Source organism: Numida meleagris, chromosome 5 (assembly GCF_002078875.1).
Source record: "Numida meleagris isolate 19003 breed g44 Domestic line chromosome 5, NumMel1.0, whole genome shotgun sequence".
Lineage (NCBI taxonomy): Eukaryota > Metazoa > Chordata > Aves > Galliformes > Numididae > Numida > Numida meleagris.
The window spans coordinates 23591168-23612481 of NC_034413.1; the positions used below are offsets into that span (position 1 = coordinate 23591168).

At 41.9% G+C, this 21314-nt stretch overlaps 1 protein-coding gene across 12 annotated transcripts in view; it reads left to right on the forward strand.

Moving 5' to 3' along the window:
• The window catches only part of ZMIZ1 (zinc finger MIZ-type containing 1), a 333239-nt gene that overhangs the window by 288425 nt on the left and 23500 nt on the right, over positions 1-21314 (forward strand). For 8 of the 12 annotated variants that reach the window (XM_021398381.1, XM_021398383.1, XM_021398385.1 and 5 more), the window contains 7 exons: positions 8001-8115; positions 10286-10503; positions 11897-12095; positions 13070-13360; positions 14940-15122; positions 17351-17525; positions 18783-18969. In XM_021398381.1, the coding sequence (XP_021254056.1) occupies positions 8001-8115; positions 10286-10503; positions 11897-12095; positions 13070-13360; positions 14940-15122; positions 17351-17525; positions 18783-18969 (1368 nt within the window). Of the gene's footprint in view, positions 1-267; positions 476-8000; positions 8116-10285; positions 10504-11896; positions 12096-13069; positions 13361-14939; positions 15123-17350; positions 17526-18782; positions 18970-21314 lie in introns of those variants that run through there. The other 4 variants (XM_021398391.1, XM_021398386.1, XM_021398384.1 and 1 more) reach the window with 4 other exon arrangements.

Sequence of the window (21314 nt, forward strand, 5' to 3'; positions counted from 1 at the left end):
TCCCGCTGGCCGCCTCCAGTAAGTTGTGGCGGGGCTCTGCTGCCCCCCCGCCTCTGCAGAAAGCGGCTTTTTCCTGTTCCCTGCGAGCGTAAATCAGCTTCATCTAAAATCTCGGAAGTGCAAGTCCATCACATCTCCCTCCTAGCCGCCCGCTACACCTGCGTGAGTCAGACCGCAGCTCCCGCTGCCCCGCTCCGGCGCGGGGCCGCTGGCGGTCCCCTCTCGGGCAAAAGCAGAAGTGGAATCTGCTCACGCGTTCGGCGGTTCCTTCCCCGGTTGTTGTAGCAGTCGCTGACCTCCAGGCACTATGAATAAACAGCAAAGCCGGGAACAAAAGGAGTCTTCTGGCTGCCATTATCTCACATTAACGTAGCAGACGCGCTGCGGTGTGAACAATGCGAGTCTCGTTCGCCGATAATCAGCGAATACCCAGGCATTCGGATTACCACGGCAACGGGCAACGGTAGCCCGCTGGGTGGGTGTGTTTTTGTTGTAGGGGAGCAGCGGGAGCGGGAGGCCGGGCGCTGCGCTGCGCTGGGTGCTGCGGGCAGCGCTCGGGGCGCGTTCCGGCACACGTGCGTAGATCGGGCACGGGCCGAGCGGGGCTGTGCCCCGAGGTGCAATAAAGGTTAAGCCGCGTTCGCCGCGCTGAAAATGATCGTAAGATGATTTCAGCGTTTCGGGGAGGTAACAGGTGGCGTGTTCACGACAGGGCTGTTGGCGGCGGATCGTGCGACCGGGATCCGGGCCGTAGTAGCGCGGTGCATGGGCTGCTGCGCGGCGTGGAGCCGGGGCGATGCTGCGACCTGCTTTCCTTTGAGCAGAGGGACGCCGTGCCGGGCGGTGACTGCCCCCGCGGCTCCGAGGCAGAGGGGGCTGCGGAGCGTTTCTATCGCCTACCTGCACCGTTTGCCCCACGCTGAGCGCTGAGCGGCGTCTCGGAGCGCGCCCGCACACGTGTGCGGGGACATCGGTGAGGGCAGGAACGTGGCAGGGCTGTGTGTGAAGGGGTGCGGGTGCTCGCGGGTGAAGGAACACCTGGGTTAAACTCGTCGTCGGCCCGATGCGTTTTCTGATTCCAGGGCCAGGTTCCGCCACGCCAGCTCTTGGTGAGCACGTGTCTGACTGCAGAGCGGGGCACGCGTGTCCCCCAGCAGCCAGTGGGACGGGCAGGCAGCATCCGGTCCTGCAAGCCACCAGCCTCGTAGGCCAATAAAGTAAAACTTGAAGGCTTTCCATTTCCAAGGGTGCTTTCCATCACCTGCAGAGCGCCGTGGCTGTACGGATGGCTGTGTGAATGGCTCCTGCGAGGGGTGCTGGTAGCTAGCAGAGCAGCTGCAGGGGCCGTGAGCCGCCAGGCTGATAACTTGCTCTCTGCCTTCACCTACTGACTGCTTCACCTTCACCTGCTCGCCGAGCTCAGGGTCAGGACCTTTCTATTTTTTCAAGCAGCTCACCAGAAAGCAGTCTTCCTTCATTTTACAATAAATGATGGGACCTCTAACCGCTTTCAGTCTTCCTCTTTAGTTCGTGTTGCTCATAGCCCAGTACAAGCAGTGTCCGGTACTGAGACAGCGCTTGAGGTAACTCCAGAAATGGCTGCCCGGTGCTTTTGGAGCCAGGAGAGGCAGAGCTTTGCATGGGGCTGGGGAACATATTCATCTGTTTGGAAACAGTGGACTTGAGAAGTTTTGTAGGGATAATTTTGGAAGGTGGATGTTTTTCTGGAAGACCTGAATGCTTGGAGTCAAGCCTTTAAGAAGTAGAGAGAGAGACAGAATTTCACAGAACGGTTCCAAAATGGCTCTTTTCGTATTCACGTTACATAGTTGCGCCCAGTGATTTGCGTGGACTCTATCGGTATGCATTTGTTGAGTGAATTACACAATGCAGCCTTAATTTCTGCCGCAAACTTCTTCAAATAATACTATTAAATACAGAGAGGTATTTGAGGAAGGCATGTAACCCATAGCTGTCATCAGTCGAAAGGAAATTACTGCAGCCATCCAAAGCCACTGCTGGCATTCATGCTTGTTATACTGTCCTCTTATTTCCTTTATCTTTCACCTGAGCACCTTTGGGTACCTATACACAGCACTGGCTTTTAGTTTGCTTTATGCTGAAAGGATGTACGCAGTCTTTGTTGCCTTTACAGTAAGTCTTCATGTTTCCTTGCTGACTTAGGTGGTCTTTGCATTCTTTCTATGCCAGTTCTGCTTGCTCTGCCTCTTCCTCCCTGTGAATGAGTTGTGTAGAATGGTTCCTACAGCCTGCGTAGAACACAGCACAGAAAGTCAAGTGATATCTTGATAATTTTTTTTGTGATACAGTTGTTAACAATTATGTTTTCTCCTACATGCAAACTGAACTAAAAATAAAGTACGCTGATGTAAGAGAGTTTTGAGTGTTTCAGTTGAAACATTTCAGCCAAACGTGTTAGCCATATAAAGACAGTGCGTATATCTAAGTTGGTGAGGCTGAGGCATTGGTTTTGTTCCCCAACAAAAAAAAAGTCTCAATGAAAATGAGAAGTCGGTTGTTTCCTTCTAAATGTGGGGGTTCTCAAAAACAAAACAAATGCAGAATGTTTCTGATTGCCAGTAAGGAGAAACAAAATTTGGTTTTCCGGTGCCTTTTCTTCAGAGAAGTCGCGGCCATCTACAGATTAAGTGGAAGTTTGGCCATAAATAATGAAAATAAAAATTTCTACTCTGTTATTTCTGAATAGGTTGTCAGGGCTTCCTAGCTTACTGAAATGGGACAAATTAGCTGAAGCCCTTCCTGTGGAGCATTCTGGTGTTGCAGGAAACTGCTAATAGTGTTCCATCTGTTCTTGTGATTTTATTTTTAAAGAAGTCATTGGGTTTTGTTTATACTGATAGGAAAGTTGTAGAAATGCAGTCAGATTCATGCCTGTTCAATAACATAAATTCAAACCACCATTTCGGTGTGTTCAGTGTACGTGCTGCACCATGCAAAACAGTCTTTCTCTTATAGAGTATGCTTAGAATAAGTTTGTGGTGGAATTCCTAATCAAGAAGGATTGCTAAATGAATCTGTGTTAATAATTAAAGCTACATGAGCACTGTTCATCTGAGAAACCCAAGTACAACAAAACCTTAACCTGAATGAAAGCAAAATAAAGCTGCGTACCTTGTGAGACAGCGTGGGATAGGGAATGCGTGTACTGATACTAGAGTTGTGAAGGGCTTTGTCTCCCTTTCTGATTTGTCTTCTTTTTTTTTCTTCTTCACTGCAGATGAATGGGATTTTAGGGAGGAGAAGTGAGGAGAGACAGGAAGGAGCCTGGAGTCTTGTTTGGAAATTGTTGTGTTAGTTTGTATTAAAGTGGTGTCACCTAGAGGCTCCAGCCAAGAATACAGCCACAGGGTGCTCCCATCCTGCACGCACGCTCTGCTTGGGGCAGAGGCACAGGCAGGGAGAGCTGCCACCTGCCAGGGAGTTCTGCAGCTACTGTGTGCTTGGATTGCTATGCTTTTGGCTATCCGATATATAACTTAGCTTTTGGCTATGTAACTGTGGAGGTTAGATCTCCAACATTTCACTCTGTGTCGCCAGGTGTGCGCTCCTCTCTACGTGTGCTTGAGTTGCTTAAGAAATGACAGTCAATGTTACATGGGTAATGACCTGTTCTTATTGATGTCAGCTGAAGGAGTTGTGATAGATTTGTAGATGTAAAGGATTGTGTGGCCTGTGTGTGTGTCAGCCACCAGCCGAGTGGAGCGACTGTGCTTTGGAGGCATTACGGATCGCTGCAAAACTGCAAAGCTGGCTTGAGGGTAAGGAGCAAGGAGGAGTCAATGGAAGCCCAGTTGTGTGAAACCTGATGTCAGTGCTTGGAGGAAAAAGGGTTTTTTTGAGAAAGCCAACATCTGGTGCTTTTCTTCAGTAGCTGATATATTTTTTGTTTAAAATAGGGAGTGATTTAAAAGTATAGTGGTTTAGACACCTGGGCTTCCCAACAAGAGATGTGGCAAATCACCAGGAAGATACTACTCCTCCACTATATGTAAAGTACCAATTCCCTCGGGATGTGTACTTCACTAAACAATCTGAATCTCTCCTTCCTCAATCAATGAAGATATGTAAACAGAGTATCTGATACACATACGGTTGCTTTAACGACAACTGTAGTTTTAGTTACGTAAACATATTTGAAGTGCAGCATTTCCAAATAATGCCGCAAATCATGTATGAGTTACAGTAATTCCCTAGCTTTTATTTACTATACAGAGCTCACTTTCTCTTAAGCTACTTTTATTAGAACTGGCTGATGATCTGTGTCTGACGTAAGTCTGTAACTATTCTGAAGAGGTTTGCTATCTGATTGGTTCTGTTTTTCTAGCACTGGGAATTAAGAGAAGATGTGCCAGTGTACCTCTCTGGCTTTGGTGCTGTATTACCAGTGGCTTCAGTAGGCTTGCCAGTCGCTAAGAAATCTTTCCTCCTTACGCCTTGGTCACAGTTTCACTACATTATTGTTGGAGAAGTGTTTCCCTTCATCTCCTCCTCTTTGCTTTATGGTTTCCTCTGCTGTTTGGCCTTTCATGCTGACCAGTAGTGTGCATAGGTTCATTAACACTGTTATAAATTTAGTCGGTACTCTTTTAGTGGACTCCAGCTGAGCCCAAACTGACTCACTGCCCTCCAGGGTGTAGTGAGAGACTTAATTACCCTTGTACCATTCAACAGGAGACGTTGTGGGCAGCACTTCACTTGGCCTGGAGGCGTTGAAGCTTCTTTGCCTACTGGCTGCCATTTTCAAGCCTCCAGAAAGGGACTCCAGAAATATGCAGCTCTGTATAGTAACAGCAGAAGTGACTGCTCTTTTGCAAATGAGAATTGGATTGGTCACGTCTCAATATAGTACCTACATGGATTTGCCTGTGATGGTGGGAGTATTCCTTTGGGTTGTCTAAGGACAGAAATGCAAGTTAAAGGAGTGGAGAAGTGGAAGGGCAAGTTGTCCTGTAGCTAAGTGTTGTGTATTTCAGCATGTCTCACTGCTTAAAGTCACAGAGACATTCACACATCAGAGGTGCTGTGCGTATTGTGTCCAGTGTAGCAAAGTCGGACTCAAAAGCATATGTAGGGGGTGATAGCCAGAGTGTTGTGTCGGGGAGTACAAACCAGGAGAATGCCAAGTATTCCTCACTGCAGTAGCTGAAGGGAAACTCATGTGAAGTGAGGTCTAACTCAGTAAGTGCATGTTAGGTTGTTGTTCTGCAAAGCACACCTGCCACTGTTTCAGAGTTGCTGTAATTTCTGAGCTAAGTCCTTCGCTGGACAATGATTCGATGTGTGCAGTGAATGTTTCTCAACAAATCACATGGTCTTTTATTCTGGCTTTTACGTGTCATGCTGGGTTTCCTGTGCTGGAGGCTTTCATCGTATGTCAACAGTATGGCTTCTCGAGGTGACACTTTACCATAATGTGGTAAAAATTGAGTGATTTGCTCTTCTTTATAATTAGATTAAGTGATTGCATAATCTGTGAGAACCTAGCTCAACCTTCCACTAACAAATACTCTGACTCTACAGTTGGATGAATAATAGATGAATTCTCTTCTGGGTACAGTAAAGGAGAATAGGAAAAAGAAATGTACTTTGGAGGCAGAGAAAGTGAAGAAGCGGGTGCAACTTCTTATCAGTAAGCTATGGCATCACTAGCTCAAAGCTTGAGCATGCGTACAAGCCATACTGTTTATTTGCAGCATGAGAGCCTTCGTGACTCCGTGGTTTGATCCCTGCCTGTCATTACCCTTCCTATTTACTTCTGCACTTACAAAATATTTTCTTTGTCCCTCAGGTTTTGTTACCTGTCAGCAGCACATCATTAGGGAATGTACAGAAATGACTGCTTATGTCATAGCAAGATCTTGTTTGTAGTCACTGAAGTATACCAGTATCCATACGTGCCATAAATATATTAAAAGATCGCAGAGCAGACATCATCAAAAACCATTAGAGAAGGAAATAAAGTAGGAGGCATCATTCAGAGTGGGAAAAAAGAGGAAAGCTTTGTAGTAGTCACACATTGTGGGTTAGTCATCATTCATGTCCATGTTGACGGAGGGGACTCGCTGAAACATTGCGTCACTTGCAAATATTAGTCACAGAAACCATTGTCTGAGCCTTTGAGGGAGATTAGGAAGATTTTCAACCTTGTAAGAGAAAATACTTTAAAGAAAAATGGGCTAAGAGGACTTGCTGATTGCAAGCATTAAATAATAAGCATAAAGCATTAAATATGCCCTTATTCACACATCATTTTACATGCATGCTGTCAAGATAAACATTACCTGTCAAGCATCTTATATAGAATTAATGTTTTCCATTAATTTTCTCTAATTATTTGTTAGGGGAAATTATTCTTTTCCCTAATTAAATTCATTTTATTTTTTTGTGATTCTATTATTACTTAATTCAATTTGGGTATTTTGAAACAAATAGGTCAGTTTAAATTCATAGTTATGTTGTAATACAGTGCTGTTGTGCTGACGCAGCTATATGGAATTTGTTTGAAATTTACTAGTTGTTTGTAAAATGTCCTCGCTATTTCATTTCAGCTTAGCTGCTGTCGGTGTTACCAAGATTATTGGTCACTTTGGACATGGGCAGTTTTTATCACATGTGCACACACTTCTTTGTGCGATGTCGTTCCTATTCTTAAATGATTTATGCTAGACTTTATGAGCTAGATGAAGAGCAAACTCAGATGTAGTCCTTGATTTTGGCTCACGGCAGAAAAGGGAGAAGTGGCCCAAACCTGTATGCTGTCTGATAACGCAGGAGAGGCACCTCCCTGCTCTGCCCCAGAGCCCTCACTGGGACACAGGCAGCTCAGTTGCCTTGACAGGTATTGCTTGAGTTACTTCTTACGTGCCCTGTGGCTTAGACTTTGAAGCACTGCCATACATTTCTCAGAGAGCCTGTATGGATTCTTTGGGCATGGTAGCTCCATAAAGGATTCTGGTGATGGGTGGCAATCCAAGCAAAAATGCTATTCTTGATAAAAAAAAAAGTACAGATAAAGGTCTTTTGATAATGAAAGAGCAATTTGCGTGCTTATTAAATGGTTTATATCTAGATGAGGAAAGATCGTGTATATATGTGTACATATATGCAAATAGAAGTCTAATTTACAAGTTAATGGTATGAGAACAAGTAAATTTCAAGTGGGGATGTGTTTTATCGGATGGGATTAATAGTTACATTCACAGAATTTAACATATGTCATTAATTACATGGTGTGTACATATCCTGTGTTCATTTTGCAACCATTGAAGCTCTTCAATGAGAAGAACTGAAAGAAATGTTTGCTTGTATCTGTGGACAGAGCTAATGGAAAAACCCAGTCCTCTCATCCACATATTTATCTGAAAGATGTGTTGTATATCTGCAGTTGATTTTCTAGCATGCTGATTAGCTAATACTGTTTTTGGCATGCAGCTTATCCGTCGTGTGGGAGAACGCTATCTGAATTTCAATTTACTTTTCAAAATGATGTTGAACTGCTATTCCTTTAAAGGCTCTTCTGGCCATTTGGGGACCAGTGCAGACAGTGGAGCTGCAGTCTAGTCTCAAAATCAAATTGAATTGTTATGAGGCAGCTGAAGCAGTGATTGTTGAAGAGCTTGAGATGGATTGCAAAAAAATAAGTGCTTCTGAGCAACTGGCTTAGTGTCCCCATTTGAAAATCTGCCCTTGAATCTATTTTTACTTTCTCTGGTAACAGACCCTTATGGTAAAAGCCCTGTATTTTGATATAATCAAGGAATTCATTAGTTCTTTGTGATTTTGGTGAGATCGCATTGCTATTAAAGAAGAAACTTTATGCCTCTGGGAGTGCTGAGCTAAGAATGGAAAAAGGAGTGGAGAGTTAAGGTAATGTGAGGTGTTAATCCTGTGTTCCCACCAGCAATTTGCCACCATTTAACCTTCCAGAATCTCATTCTCCTAAACGTTTGTTTTCACAGTGATGGGTCTTTCCCTTATGACTCTGTTCCCTGGCAGCAAAATACCAACCAGCCTCCAGGTTCCTTATCAGTGGTCACCACGGTATGGGGTGTGACTAATACCTCTCAAAGCCAGGTAAGCTTCACTTTTATGTTGCCTCCCTGCTAGATTTGTGTTTTGATTAATGCTTGCAAGATGAAAAGCTTTTGGGAAAGTTCTCTTATGATCGATAACAGTGTCTGTGTTCTCTTTGTTGTGCGTACTGCTTTTCTTTTTTCTTTTACTTTTTTTTTCCAGTTGTGTTCTCTTTGGAAGCATCAGCAAGGAGGTGTCTGTGAGTTTCAATCAGCAACCCATTTAGCTGCATGCAAATGTCAGGATAGGGTATAGCACATATTTTAACACTACAGGCATGGCTTTGGTATGATCGTAAACCTCTTAGGAATTCTAGTTTGAAGAGTTTTTTTTTATTAAAAAGGGTGTTTCTGTCTAGATTCTCAAAATGGCAACTTCTGTTGGTTTTACCCAGGATTGTGGCGTACTAGTGGGCTGCTGAGATCTGGTTGCAAACTCTACCTCCATGCCGAGGTACTAACTACCAACTATAGGTTGAACTCTCTTCAACCTCGCTGTTGATACTGCCTTAATAAATGTATTTCAGTATGCCTTGGAGCAAAAGCAGGATCTCCTGGCTTCCAGGCAAGAGACATATTTATTTGATTTTCATTCAGTTCTCTCCCTCTTTACTTCTCTTTCTCTTCTCCAGTGTGTTGGAGGAGATAATGCTCTGCTATAAAATTATGCTGTCCAAAAAGAAGCAGCTTTAATGAAAAGGATACTGGTTATCTCTGATAGCATGCTGTCCAAGGATTGTGACACAAGTCATACTGTTAGACAGCATACCCCTTTTTTACACCATGGAAGAGGTGCTTTAAACACATTGCCATGTTTTGTGGGAGCAAGTGGTGTGTAAATCCAACCTGGTTTTTCCATGTTTCTCAAATCCAACATCATTAGATCCCACACTAAACTTTCCTGTTTGTTTGTTTTAAAAGTTTGGATAGAAAAATAAAAACAAAATTGTTGTGAATTGAGTCATTTAAAAAAAGAAATCATTCAGGAGCAAAGTCATATAGATAGTCTCATAGCAGTTATGTAAACACTGTGGCACAGTCTTCCTTCAAAAAATACAGATAGGTAACACTTACCAGACCTCGTTTATTACTGTTGATTTCTTTTTGAAACCAAGGTATCCCATCTGGGAGAGAAACAGCTGAGTAAATATAAGCATATAGTGCCCTAATAGCATTGGCCAGAAAGTGGAAAGATAGTCCCTTGCAGAAATGTTTCACACTTAAAAAGGAAAAAGAAAAAATGATTCGGTGTTTTGCTCTATCTTAAGAACACATATTATTATATCTTCATGATCCTTCAGAGTAATGTGCAATAAAAGAAAAAAAGTGCTTTGGTAAAAAAGAAGAAAATGCTTCTTCAGAATCACTGCAAGGAAAGGGTGAAACTCTGAAACATGAGGCTTGGTTGTAGCTGTTCAGAGAAGATTGAGACAAATGGCAAGGTTTCCCATAAGTCTTCATGCTTCCTGAGGGAATGAGCTGGACTCGCAGATTTGGTATCACAAATCTCAAAACCGGATGAACTCAACACCACTGTGTGGTTTGGTCTTTTGCAAAAATTGCAACCCCTAAATTTCTTCCTAAATAGCAGACAGATTTCCATGCAGGTAATCCCTGAACCATCATGCTTATATCTCAAAGAAAGTCATACCATTTTTGGTTCAGTTGAAAAAAATGATAATTCAAGCAAGCAAACCAAATTGTACAAAACAGGCTAAGCCATGGAAATACATAATCTGACAGTGTTTGCATCTGTAATATCCTTTACTGTATGTGGGGCTGGATACTTGTAAGTCATTTTGAAGTCCTACATAAACAAAACAAACGAAAATGAAGAATGTGCTTTCTCTTAGTTGGATCAATGTCACCTAAAGAACGTGGCTCAAGCAGGTCTTTATTGAAACTTCTTAGTAAGTGCTCTTGTTAACTAAGTGGAATCCAAACCACCTCCTGTGAAGGAAAATTAGATATCAGAGACTCTTGATAGTTTGGAAATGGATAAAGGAGTGATTGGCAGAAGCCAGAGCACCTAGGCTTCAACAAGACATTTGCTCATTAGAGTTCAGAGTACAGGATGGTTGTATTGTAATTTATTGATTCCAGCAAATCAACACAATTTGCTTGATGTAGTTCAAAGTACAGCCCCTTATTCTCATGTTTTTTACTCACAGGTGCTGGGAAATCCAATGGCAAATGCTAACAACCCTATGAACCCAGCAGGAAATCCCATGGCTTCTGGGATGACTACCAGCAACCCTGGAATCAACTCCCCTCAGTTTGCTGGGCAGCAGCAACAGTTTTCAGCCAAGGCAGGCTCCACTCAGCCGTATATACAGCAGGGCATGTATGGGCGACCCAACTACCCTGGAAGTGGAGGCTTTGGTGGGAGGTAAGGTTTACCTGTGTGAGGTGGAAAAGGGATGTAAATAGTTGATGAAGCTTGTTTTAGTGACGTGATGGAAATGTCACACGTTCATTTTAATTGCATTAAGTCTCAGTAGCTATTTTATGCTGGTTAACTAAAGTACATACTGCTTCTACAGCTTCAGAAATCAGCTACACAAACTGCAACAAAATTCATCACAGTAAATGGAAATGGCCTAGGTCAATCAATTAGTTCTAATAAACCCCCCAAATAAAGTTTTAATTAAGAGAGATTGTTAAATAGACTGCAGGCTTAGGAATGATTAACATTTAATAAGGCCGGGTTGTGAAAGATATTGATGACATAATTTATGCTCTTGTATGGAGGAATAAGCTTGAGTATTAGGCAACAGTGGATTCCTTTGGATGGGGTATTTCTGCCCAAAGACTTGCACCACAGCAGGAATTTTGAAAAAAAAAATGGAGGGGTTTAGATTTTGTTAAGAGATGTGATCTAACTGTGTATTTGTTTTGGAGAAGTAAATAATGCATTTGCAAAACAGGCCAAAGATAATAGCCTGGGCTTTGTTAAATTTTGACTTTCTGTGTCTGTCCTTTGTAAAGAAGGGTAGCAAGTCCACTTAACAGAAACCACTATTTATGGTCCCTCAGCAAAGACTGCTGGAAAGGTTGTTAACATAATCAGTCTAGTGTGAAGAATATAAGCTTAGAACTCGGATGTCTTTATCTCTCATCTCTGCCACTGATCTACTGAGTGACCTTGAACAAACCGTGAAGTTTCTGCACCTATATTTTGACATCTCTAAAATGGGCACAGTAATACTGACCCATATTTATAAAGGTACTTGAAGTCTTGGAGTTGGAAAGATGGGATTTAGTTTCTTTTATATTATGATCAATAGAAGACGTGGCTAGGAACTGCGAAATTCCTTGTGCGAGATCTGGAAGAACTGATTGCGGTTGATCTCTCCTGGCTGCTCTGCTCAGGCTGAGGGAGGAGTGCTTTTGCACTTGGCTTATGTTGCCACTGAGGCAGGTGAATGTGCTTCTGTGGAGGCAGCTGTCGGTTCATGCTGCTGTGCAGTCTGCCCCTAAATTATTGGGAAATGGAGCATGCATTAACTTTTCGGATTTCAGCTCAACTTCTCAGTGAGCTGCAGAGCTGCTGCAAAGCAGTTTAGTGGCCCCAACAAACAACTAGGGGGGGATGCCTTGCAGCCCTGGTGGCGTGTGAGCAGCTCTTGTATCTCATTTATACGCTGAATTCCTCCTCCCACTGGCTCTCACTGGGAATGGTTAACATGGTTTTGGAACAGTTCTGGGTGAGGAACACTGAAGTTCAAAGCAAAACCAGACATGTCTTAATTGTTTCTTTCTATCTTTTTTTTCCTGGTCAGTTACCCTGGAGGCCCCAATACTCCCGCAGGGATGGGCATCCCACCGCACACCAGGCCGCCAGCTGATTTCACCCAGCCAGCGGCTGCTGCTGCCGCCGCTGCAGTTGCAGCTGCAGCTGCTACAGCAACAGCTACGGCTACAGCCACTGTGGCAGCCCTTCAGGAAACGCAGAATAAGGACATGAACCAGTATGGACCGGTAAGAACATAGCCCTTATGACTTCATACCTGCCTGATTTGGACCATTACAGGGAACTGGACTGCCTTCCCTTTATTTATTTAGGGTGCCAATCTATATTTTTGCATGAGCATGGTTATAAATGCTTACGAGAAACTGCTGGAATGTATACATGTTGTTATGAGTTGAAGTGCCCCATTTTTCCCCAATAAATCTTGCATAACTGCCTTTTGGTTCATAGATTGTCCCTTAAAACAATCAAAGATTACCTGAAGTTACGGATACATCTAATGGAATGTGTTATCGCCGCCGTTGTTAGCCCTGTGAACCTCTGAACTTGAGTACCTGGTGAAATGTTTCAGAATCTCGAAAGAGATTTTGTACTGCTTGAGTAATTGCTTATTTTGCCAGCTGCAGTCAGTTTGTTTTCTCCCTTCAGACAAGGAAACAACAATAGAAAAGAGATTTGCTTTTTAATAATTCTGTCCGCAAGAACAGCTATGTGAGACACGCATTTCTGGTGATCCATAGCCTCCAGCACATCGTGATTTGCTGTAATATTTTTTTTTCTGGAAATAAACAAGGGTTCAATTGCTTCAAGTTTTCTCTTTTGCAAACCTCTCAGAGTTTTGAAGTATATGGGCCCATATGCCAGGTGATGTAATGAAGAATAGCATCTTAGAAATTGTAGCACAGTGCTGTATGTGTGCAGCGAGCTTTGTAGCCTAACCGTTATAGACTAGCATATTTAAACTACTACTCTTTTTAGTGGATGTGTCTGTCTGTCTCTTATGCCTTCTACGATTCTAAGTGAGTTTTTATTATAAATAACATCACCACCCATCAAAAGCTGGAGAACATTGACAGAAAATGCGACATAACACATCCCTTTCTCCTTCCCCCGCTCCCCCCCAAAAGCATGTTCACCCCCTCCTCCCATTTTAAATGCATGTCGCATTTTATTCTTTTTTTTTTTTCTTCTTCTTCCGTTGAAGGTTTGTTCCTCTTTCCAGATGGGTCCAACTCAGGCTTACAACAACCAGTTTATGAACCAGCCTGGTCCTCGTGGCCCTGCTTCAATGCCAGGCAACATGAACCCAGCAAGCATGGGAGCGGGAATGACACCTTCCAGCATGAGCGGGCCACCCATGGGCATGAACCAACCTAGGCCTCCTGGAATGAGTCCGTTCAGCACCCATGGGCAGAGGATGCCTCAGCAAGCCTACCCAGGCCCACGGCCTCAGTCTTTACCTATACAGGGCATAAAGAGACCGTATCCAGGAGAGGTAGGAAGTTCCCTAGCTTACTTTATTTTGTGTAGAGCATTATTTTGGCTGAACGTTGCTATATGCTGCATAATGTGTGATGCACATCCCTCTACAGTAGCTGTATCTTTGTTCCAAACTTGGTAGGAATACTGCTTGCCAAGTATGAGTGACAGCAGCTCTTGATTTTTTGCTTCCAAAATATTCAGATTGGTCCTAGAATTCCATCCACTGCCTCTCAGCATCTGTATGCACCTAAATGTTTATAAATCTAGCCACCGGTTACTGGCTTCAGATATAATTTCCTGGTGAAATTATGTGTTAAACTGAGACTATAGTAATAGCTATAACTCAGCTGTGAAGCTTTGAATATTATTATTTTGCCCCAAATATAATAACAGTAGTAAGAGTTTATAGAAAACATACAGCAAAGAGTACCATGGCATGTACAAAATATAACAAACATTTCTTCTTGAGCTACATTTAAGTATTCAAGACTTGTTTTTTCCTATCTACTAACTGGTTTTTTAAAAATCTGAAATTAAAAAAAAAAAAAAAAAAAAAGAGGAGGAATTGTTTCTCTGGGAAGGTCTTTCACTCTGTAAATGCTACCACTTACTCTAAAATTATAAAAATAAAAAATACTTATCTTCAGATTTCACATTTTAGGGAAGGCTGTAGCTTCTGTTTTTCTGCTTCAGAAGCAAGTTTGTAGTTATAACTGAATATAATCATGTTCCTAAGAAGTTAATACTGACCAGAGCCTAAGTGGTGCATGCTTGCCAGTCTAACAGTGTGCAAATTCTGTAGATGCTATTTGCATGTTGGTTTTTGAGAGCTTAGTTTATGGAGACTTCTTATTAATCAGTTAATCATCAAACTGATGCTTTATTACCTTTGAAATTACAGTTTTCATGATTTTGATTCCAGTGATGTAGCACAGTACTCACTAGAGTTAGCAAGGTGTTTATGACAAACACCAACTTGTATTTAGCTCAGGTACAGCTGAGCACTGTCCTCAGGGCCAGGGTAGCAGCTGTGTTGAGTAGTATGACGTGGACTGCTCACACAGCTGCTGTTCTCTCCCCGTTCCAGGACTACTATCTTTTTAAGGTACTTTTTCTTTCTATGCTTCCATTCTCCATCTGGAAAAGGAAACACAAGGATGGTGCTGGCAGTGCTTATAAAAATGGAGATATTGTGAACATTTCACATTTTTACAATTCTAGGTTTCTTTTTGAAACCAGAATTTTCCTTTGAACCATAAAGGTAGCATAGACAGAAGGTTGCGGGGACTTAACAACACCATAAGGGTTATGTGTGTTTGTGTGCATGTTGAGATGCAGGGAAAAATGTACATGGTTTATCTTACCACTCTTCAGTTTGTGGGACTTTCACTCTTTTGAGTGAATATTCTCTTCCAGCCATCAGGGCCCTGGTTTAGGTATGAATGACACTAAATGAAGGAGTATTCACCTGGAGGTTTGGTTTTGGTCTGTTTTGATTCTACCACTTACTGTATACAAGCAATAAATTCAGAACAATTGCTTCCAAGAAACAGATCTTTGTTTTGTTTTCTTTCATCTCTGTTGTGAAATAGCCGAATTATGGAAACCAGCAGTACGGACCAAATAGCCAGTTTCCAAACCAGCCTGGTCAGTATCCCACTCCCAACCCTCCAAGACCTCTTACATCTCCCAGCTATCCTGGACAGAGGATGCCAAGCCAGCAGAACACAGGGCAGTACCCTCCTCCAACAGTCAACATGGGGCAGTATTACAAGGTAAGCATTTTTAGGTTGTCTGTTTGTGTTCTGGTAAGCATTTATGGATGAAGTTATATTCATGATTTCTTATCTACTGCTTTTGCATAATTAAAGGATAGACAGAAAAAAATACAGTGCTTATAGTCACATTCTGGGTATCACAGGAACAAGTTAATCAGCCAAGTTGCACTGCAGCTTCAGACCAGTTCATAAAGAAAACTGAATGTTACTGCGGCTCATTAGAAGCTTTTGGTTTCACTTTAAATATAGCATGTAAAAATAAGTACATAGTGGGATACAGATGTAAAATTTTCACCTGTCTGTGACGCACTACAAGAATACAGCTTTGGAAATTTGTAATAAACAAGTTCCACATTTCAGCATCCCAATTTCAGACCTACAGTGGTCACTGTTAGATTAAACCAGCCCAAAATTAAAAGCCGTTTCAGCTGTAGAATTCATCTTCAGAACTGAAGTTTGCACAACTTTTCTCCCTGTTTTCTCTGATGTTGTTGTTTTGTTTTGTTTTTTCCTGTGCTGCTTGTTTTGGGCAAGAAGTAGAATTGTTTACGTGTTGTATAAAACCTTTTTTATGGAATTATCCTGAACACTTCTGATTACCAACTTTGAGTTTTACTGAAGACCTTCTGAAATTTGACGTCTTTTGCACACAGATACTCCAGTGAATATAAAAAAACTGGGAAGACTGTGGATGGTCTGATCTGCTCTTAAAACATTAGCTCTAGTTCCTTTCTGATTTTGGAGGTTGGAAGGTGCATATTGGACTTGGATTGGAATTTCTTGTGTGATTCACACAGAAAACACACCACAGAAAAAGGAGCCAAAAAAACCCAAACCCTTTTCTATAGAGCATCTGTTCTACATGCAACCAAGCTGTCCACTGCAACGTACCCCAGGAAATCCTGTTGCATCGTAGCAGCTTTTGCAGAAGAACGCAACAAGGAGATAGATCCTCAACCACTGCAGTTCCAGTGCAGTCAATTATGCTAAAATAATGGCAAAAGATTCCTTTGAAGTTTTAAAATTACAGATTTTAAAAAATATATTTTTACATCTGTTTATTTTGGCTGGGCTGAAGATTTTTTTTATGGAATAGTTCTGATGGGAGATTTGTGGTCTTTCCGATGTGTTTTGTATTCAAATATGGACCATTCTTGGAAACAGTTAGAAAATAATTTGTCAAGAAGGGAAATTATCCCTAGCTGGGGGAAAAATTCCATAGATGAAGCCTAAACCTTTGGACTATAATGGCTGTGGAGACAGGAAGTGTATGTTTTAAAGAAAAAAAAAACACAGAGAGATGTGGGATGGAAAAGTACAGACTTTGAATGTAACTCTCTTCTTGGGTACATCAGAGTACCTTAATCTAGCAGCACGGCATTTAGATGTGGAATCTGATTTGAAGTCCTTGTATTTTGACTGCTTGTAAAGATGTTCATCTTGTGATCCTCTGTTGTGTGTACTTATGGTACACTATTAAAAGAGAGTGCGAGACAGTTGCAGTTTTGTTTAGTATTGTCATCCTTCGCATTATTATTACTAGTTTATTCTGTTACTTCTAGCCTTCCCCTTAATTGCAAGAAACAAAACCAATGGTATTTTAATACTAAAAGTACTACTTATAATTAACCATCTGTTTTCTTTTAGCTAGTCTCATTTAGCAGCAAACAGAGAGCAGAGTCAAACTGTAGGTACACAGAATAAAATATATCCCCTGAGCCCCAGAGCCTTCATTCTGAGTAGATGAGTTGGACAGGAGTCGAAAAAAAGAGTAGATGGAAGTGAAAGGGTCACAGACATTCTAATTCTGTGTCCTTGGGTTTTGTTTTTTGTGTAGGCTTTTGAGCACAGGGGCCTTTTTGGAAGGAAACCAAAGAGGTGCAAAGGGCTGGATGGGCTGGAGTGGTGTGGAGGAACTGAAGCAGTTAGTTGTGGAAAGAGAGCGTTCAGTGGAACGCAGTAAGCCTCTTAGCAGCCTTGCTTTTATCTGGACATTGCCTGAATGAAACTGGCTGCTCTGCTAGTTTCAGATCCTGCTTATTTCTTCTAGTCTGCCTCTTCCCTGAAGGCCTCATGGGATGTCCTGTGGTTTCTCATCCTTCTGAAGACAGAAGAGCCTTCCTACTTTGTTTATATTCCTTGATGTTTGATAACAGTACAGTTCACAAAGCTTATTATTCTTACTTTCAAACTGCAATAACAATGTGATGTTATTTATTTTCTAGCCATCAAGGCCTGTACCTGTGGCAAATTACCCTCATTCACCTGTTCCAGGAAACCCCACGCCACCTATGACTCCAGGGAGCAATATTCCTCCATACCTGTCACCTAACCAGGATGTCAAACCGCCATTCCCACCTGACATTAAGCCAAATATCAATGCTTTACCACCTCCTCCAAGTGAGTAGCAACCAGAATACTCCCCCCATCATTTATTGTCCCTCCATTCTCTGCCACATACATTTCAGTCTGGAAACTAGGTTTGATTGCTGCTCTGGGAGAGGCTGCTTGCTAAGTTGTAATAGGTGGCATGGCCCTGCTGCACAGTGCAGGCTCAATAGAGCAAGGAGACAGGAAGAAGAAAGATTACTGTCCCCTCCTGAAATAGAGCATCCCAAGAAGTTCTTCAAAGTTAAAGTATTCTTTAAATATTTTTTCAAAGTATTCCTTTGATACGCTTCCTGATGATAAAACATTTAATTTCGAGTTGTGTTATGTGTGCTTGGTAGGCTTGTTGATTGTATGAACTTTTATTGTGGTATATTTTGTTCAAGGGCAAAGCCATTCATTGAACATTACAGCAGAATGGCATACGATGTGAATATTTATAGCATTGTCTCTATTGTGATCTGTACAGGCTTAAGAATATTCAGTAGCATGCCAAAAATTGATATATGTTCCTTTCAAAGCCACTCAACCTCACAGCTACATTTGGCTGGGAACAGGGAAGGAATAACAAGATCTCTCTGGCTCTATACTAGCACAAGATGTTTGATGTTTTGAAGTGACTGATGAACAGTAGGAGATATTACTTACTAGGGAATTGGGAGAATCTTTGTTTCCTAAAAAGGGCTTCTGCTGCATTAGCACTTTGCAGCCAGTGTTAGGAATTCAGGATAGCTGAAAAATGAAGTAGAAGAAGGTGACTTGCAGTACTGTCTGGGCAAAAACATAGTATTAAAAGGCAGTTGGCCTGCACAGTTTAGCCGTAAATTACCATAAAATCTTGTGTTACGAGATCAGATAGCAATTGTGTGCTAGTATATTTGGTCTTTGGAAAGGTTCAGCTGAAACTAATTGGCTAATGTTTCTCCCAACTCAAAGTAGAAGAAATAACTAAACATCATCGCTGTTGGCCACAGTCAAGAGATTCGTTGTCAGTCTTTTTGCTAACAGAGTAAGTCTGGACACAGAACCTATGCAGTGATAAGAAACACAAGTCCTTGCCACACTGTTGTCCAGAATAAAAGGAGAATAGAAGAGTCGGGTTTTCTATTGTTATCAGCTCGAGCCTCTTCACTTGTATTGACTAGATCCTGTAGCTACTTGTGTCCTTCTTTTGTGTGTGTATGAACCTGCAAAGTTAAACCCAGTAGCAGATCACTGTGCCATTTGTTACTATTCTGTATAAATATACACATTATTATTGCACTGCAGATGCTAAAGGGAAAGTTCATGCTTTCTCTCCCTCTTCGATCCCAGCCAACCACAATGATGAGCTGCGTCTGACATTTCCTGTGAGAGATGGTGTTGTGTTGGAGCCCTTCCGGCTGGAACACAACCTGGCAGTCAGTAACCATGTCTTTCACTTACGGCCAACTGTTCATCAAACGCTGATGTGGAGGTAAGCTGAGTCTTGTTGTGAAGAAGTCTTGCACCAACAACGGAGAATTGACAGGCTGCATGGACTTCATTTGGGTTTGCCATTTCACTTCAAAAACTGTGGCCTAACCAGGAAAAATCGCCTTTAAGCTTACAGATACTCTCACCTGTTGCTTTCCAAAGGCAGCGTGTTCTAAAATGCTTCCTGGTGGGTGTTGCATTCCCTTACTGATAGCGCACTCTGAAAAGCCATTGTAACCATTCCGTCGTTTCTGCTCTGGTTAGAATGAGCGTAGGATGTGCGTGACCAACACCAGTCCAAACTTCGATGTAGATGACTCTGAAGTTCTAGGTGCTCTGTGGCCTGTGAAATGTTAGTTGTAGGTGTAAATGAAATTAAATGGTTGACTACCTGATAATAAAAAATAGCATGCTAAAGAAGAATCCAGTTTAGATGTTTGATAACATCAGTTGGAAAGAGAAGTGCTTAAATCCTCCAAATTTTTGAAACTGATTTCATACATCCCCTCTCTTCTGTGAATCCCCAAATAAGGATGGATCAGAAATACAGAGCATAGCTTCCCGTACACAAAGTCTTCTGTTTTTCAATTACAGCAAATACTACTTTCCAGTACAGAGGAATAGTTTTCCTAGGTGGTACTTTACTGTGTTTAATTTGGATTTGCATGAGTGATTCCAGCTTATGTCCTGCTTTCAACATTTAGATCAGCTTACAGTCAGAGCCTTATTTCTTCTATTTTTATGTTTTCAGATACTGCCAAATAACTCTGTCTCCTGCTTTTCTCAAAAAGTATTTCAGTGTTATCCTGTTTTCTGATTGCATTGTTTGAAGCTATCTCTGTGCACTGTGGGGCTTGGTTAGCCTCTCATTATCTTGTACAGAGGTTGTTTTACAGGTGTAGCAGCTGAGGTGGTAAAACACTGCATCTTCAGCACATTTTCTGTTATGCCTTCCTCACTTTCAGCTTCTTCTGAGCCTGGATCAAATACACCCTGGCCTGAATGGGACTAATAACTTGTAGCTTCAGCTTTTTCCACCTGAGAACCTTCTTCCCATTTTCCGGAATTCATTTGAGACTTCTATTTTTACGGTGTGGAAAAAGCACAAGCTGTGCAGGGATAGCAGAGAGATGTGCTGGGTTCCCTCCCCTGGACTCTGGCTCTAAAGCTGAGACTGGACATAGGATACAAGAGTGGTTCGCTGCCACAGTACCCTAACCTGAGGTAGCCTGGGGGTTAGAAGTGAGAGAGATTTCAGACAGACCACATCCAATAATTAACACCTAACTCTGAGGTCAGTTATTGCTTACTTGCATTTCATTATCATAGAGTACTAGAAGCAGAGGGAGTTTTGGCAGTTATTTGCTGGTTCTTATTAATAAGTAATCACTACTGGGGATTGTGCTGGCTCATTCAGTAGATTTATAGTGCTGCACTGAGGCATGAGGCTGTTTCTTAATATCTGTTCTTTCTTTCTGTTCTTCTTTAGCTCATCAAGCCTTTATTTAAACTCATTTTAATGAAAACTTGTAGGTAAACTGTGCTCAGGTCTGCTGTTTTGAAAAGCTTGTCAATGGTGGGGAGAACGGATGGCCCTGTAACAAAGTCATTTCAAATTTACCTCAGGGCTGGATGGATTCCAAAACAATGAATTAGCCACATGTGTGGAAGGATTTTGTTTTTATAGAGAACGATGGAATTGAGCCAGTTCTGAATATTTTTCTGCCAGTTAAAATATTCAGCAGAACCTCTCACATGTACACCCGTAATGAACTGTTTTTGTCCCCATTGGGAACTTTTCATGGTTACGAGAAACAGAAGATTGGAGGCAAGAAAAATGTCGCCTTGAAGCTGGCTCAGTCTTAGCACTACTTAGTTATTAGCAGAGACCTGCTGTGGGGCAGTGTACTAAGAACACGAAGGTCTCCTGATCTCTGTTCTCATCCTGAGACTTTCAGCAGACCTGGCCAGAGTTCTCAGGAATGCACATAATCCATTTGGGTTTTATATTAGAGGCACTGAGACTTGCTTCCCTCTGGGTTTCAGTGGTTGCAGTATGTTCTCATGAGATGAGAATTTCCAGTAGGTCTTGCAGAGATCTTTCAAAACTTGTCTGTAAAATACTAGAAAAAAAAAGCCTAGGAATGCTTGATATAGAAGGATCATGCTGAAAGGTCATGTAATTTGTATTCTGCGCTTTTCTTTTCTTTTTTTTTTTTAAAAAAACAACACGTTTTTATCCAGTACTAAATCTTGATGTTTTGAAATCTGGAGAAGACGGTGTTAAGTCAGAATTGAAATCTCTATTTCTGGATAAGGAAAATGGCAGTTAAGATGATGATCTCC